Here is a 3,465-nt window from a genome sequence, read left to right as displayed (position 1 = left end):
CCCCATGTATCTGACACTCTAGACATCTCTGAACAAACTGGCAACAGTTTGTCTACATGGTCAACCAAAAATAGCCAGCCCTCATGATCTTACAAGCTAACATATGTCCTCTCATATGGGATCCATGGACTCCCGCATGATCATCTCTCATCACTTGATCAACAGAGGCGTGGTCTAAGCACAATAGTAACATCCCATCAGCGGATCGTTTGTACAATGTCTCCCCACATATCACAAACTAGGTGGCTAACTGTCTCAATGCTCTCTTATCCTTGGTCGTGGTGACCTCAGGATATGTGTCAAATCTTAGAAACTGGTATATGTCATGGTACCAAGGCAAGCCATCATCCAACTCTACCTCATCAATCAAACAACAATAAGTAGGAACTGATCTCGACTCAACAATGGTATTAGCAGGAATATCAATCATGGAAGCTAGAATAGCTAAGGCATCAGCAAAATGGTTCTGCACTCTAGGCAGATGTGTATATCTCAAATCATCAAATATCCTAACTAGTAGCTACAAGTATGCATGATAAGGCCTAAGCTCTACATCTCTAGTCTTCTGCTCGCCCTGAATCTGTCTCAATGCCAGATTGAATTCACCAAACACCTCCATCTGTCTAATCTTGAGCTCAAAAGTTGTCTTCAATCCCAAAATACAAGCCTCATACTCAACAATATTGTTCATGGCAAGATGTCAATCAGAAAACCCCAAACAAACAGATCTAGGAAAGTGGTCACCATGAGGGGATATAAACAAAACACCTATCTCGTATCTAGAATGGTTGGTCGTACCATCAAAGTACATGCGCCAACCTAAAAAACTAGTCACTACAACGATACCCTTATATGGAAAGTCATCATTAATCGCTCTACCATTGGAAACTGGTAATGATGCTAAGTAATCCACAACAACGCTCCATCTGATAGACTTTTGAGTAACATAATGAATATCAAACTTAGCCAAGAGTACCAACCATCTCATGAGTTGACCAATCAAAGTAGGCTTGTCAAATAAATATCTCAGGAGATATAGACGGGATATCAAGTGAACTGAATACTTTGTCATGTAATGTCTCAATCTCTGAGTAGCCTAAACCAATGCTAAGCAAAAGCGCTCAATCATGGCATATCTCATCTCATAATCAAGCATCCTCTTACTTAAATAACAAATAACTTGCTCATTTCCCAAATCATCGAGCTGAGCTAACATGCATCCCAAGGCTATGTTTGAGACTAACAGGTATAGGAGTAAAAGACGACCTGGTGAAGGAAGTACCAGAACTAGAAGCGACAAATACTCTCTAATCCTCTCGAAATGGGCATTGTCACTGATCATCCTAAACAGTAGGCTGACTCTTCCTCAAGAGTAAAAAAATGGGCTCATAAATATCTGTCAATCTGGCAATGAATCTACTGATGTACTGAAGTCTACCTAAGAAACCTCTTATCTTTTTCTGAGTCCTCAGTGCAATCATGTCAAGGATGGTTCTGATCTTATTTGGATCTACCTCTATGTCTCTCTCACTAACCATGCATCCTAATAGTTTCCTAAAAGTCAGTTCAAAAGTGCACTTCTTGGGATTCAATCTCAATCTAAACTGTCTAATCCTCTCAAAGAATCTCTCCAAAGCTACCAGGTGGTATGCTCTATCTCAAGATTTCACTATCATATCATCTAAATAACCTCGACATCCTGATGCATCATGTCATGGAAAAGGGTAGTCATTGCTATCTGATAAGTGGCTCATACATTCTTCAACCCGAATGGCATGACTCTATAATAATAAGTACCCTACTCAGTAATGAAAGGCGTTTTCTCCATGTCCTCTATAGCCATCAAAATGTGATTATACCTAGAAAACCCATCTATAAAGGACAACATCGAATGGCCTATTGTACTATCAACTAGCATGTCGATGTGAGGAAGAAGAAAATCATCCTTAGGACTAGCCTTGTTGAGATCTCGGAAATCAACATAGACTCTTACCTTGTCGTCCTTTTTAGGAACAAGGATGACATTGGCCAACCACTTAGGATACTCAACCACTAATAAGAATCTCATACTGAGCTGCTTTTGAATCTCCTCTTTCACTTGCAAACTCCAACGAGGATATAACCGTCTCAACTTTTGCTTAACCGGTCTAACATGAGGCAGAAGTGGCAAGTGATGTTAGACCATGGATAGTTCATGGCCCGACATATCCTCGTAAGACCATGCAAAAACATCCAAATATGATCTGAGTAACTGAGCGAGGTTATCTCTCTCATTTGTAGACAAATCTAATCCAATCCTTAGCTCCCTAGGCTAGTCTATTGTACCGAAATCACTTATCACAGTGTCTCCTATGGTAGGTGAAACTCTCTGACCAAAATGGGACTCAAATCAGAAGCTAAAGAAAAGTTCTCATCTGAATCATACTGTACAATCTCATCATCTATATTAAATATCTATGTTGTAAGTGAATAAGGTGCAGATAAAGTGATGTCACAAAAGATAGGCAAATACTCAAAAAGACTCATATCCATATAGGAAGAAAGAGCTAGTACATTATCATAATAGGAGAAAAATCCCGACAATACATCAAAAGAAAGTAGTGGGTCCACATACTCGGACTCTACCATAATTAGGCTAATAATGCCCTCACATACATTATCATCATGAGCAACAGTAGTAAGCAGCCCAGGAGTAGGGACAAGCTAAACATCCTCAACCATCTTGATAGCAAGTACCCCAAATAGATCAAGTGGAGAAGCAGTTGATTCGACTCATGGTAGCTTAGCTTTAAAGGCGTATCAACAAAATTTATACCTTAAATACTATTACTAAAGTAGCCAAGCTACTATAGCATAGTGGTTCTAAGATCGTTCACTGGGAAGGGTTTTCGCAAACACTAGTGATATTCAAATTAGGAAAATAGGTGATTTTCTTATGGATGTTAGCTTTAAAAGAAGATGTAAATGTTTTAGAAAGATTTAAACTAATCTAAGCTAACATTAAAGACTAAAATGAAAGGGTGTAAAAACAAGTTTCTCAAAGATAGGATAGCTATGCTCTGGCTTTTATGCAAATTGGAAATCTCAGGATAGGCTCCTCGCGTTGGGGTTGCAACTATGGTGATGCTTGCTTCCCGAACCGGTATGGATTTAGCAAATCAAGTTTTAATCCTTTAAAATGGAAAAACAGATGGTAGTGAATTTCATCAATGGTTATTCACCTTAGACTTCCTTTGAATGGCTCGTAGGAGATAACTAATGGTCTAAAGCCAAAAGCTTACCAAATATTGGCAACTCAAAGTCATTCCAGGTGATAAACTCACCTTTCAATGGCCATTGAAATTGGTTCTAACGGATTAATGCAAAACTTGGAATTGAAAACCTCACCTTCCAATAGCTCGTAGGAGATAACTAATGGATAGAAATCCAAAAGCTTATCAAGTATTGGCCGTTGGAAGTTGTCCA

At 39.0% G+C, this 3,465-nt stretch overlaps 1 protein-coding gene across 1 annotated transcript; it reads right to left on the bottom strand.

Annotated features, from left to right (window-relative positions):
* Positions 1-238: 238 nt before the first annotated feature.
* LOC132253670 (uncharacterized) lies at positions 239-691 on the bottom strand. Its single transcript, XM_059736570.1, has 2 exons — positions 554-691; positions 239-466 (listed from the first exon to the last, which is right to left on the bottom strand). Exons 1-2 carry the CDS (start codon positions 689-691, stop codon positions 239-241), a joined length of 366 nt encoding a protein of 121 aa, XP_059592553.1.
* Positions 692-3,465: the final 2,774 nt, after the last annotated feature.

This window comes from Vitis vinifera, chromosome 4 (genome assembly GCF_030704535.1).
Source record: "Vitis vinifera cultivar Pinot Noir 40024 chromosome 4, ASM3070453v1".
Classification (NCBI taxonomy): Eukaryota; Viridiplantae; Streptophyta; class Magnoliopsida; order Vitales; family Vitaceae; genus Vitis; species Vitis vinifera.
Note: the sequence above shows the minus strand (reverse complement) of the source record. Positions and strands in the feature narration are given on the sequence as shown.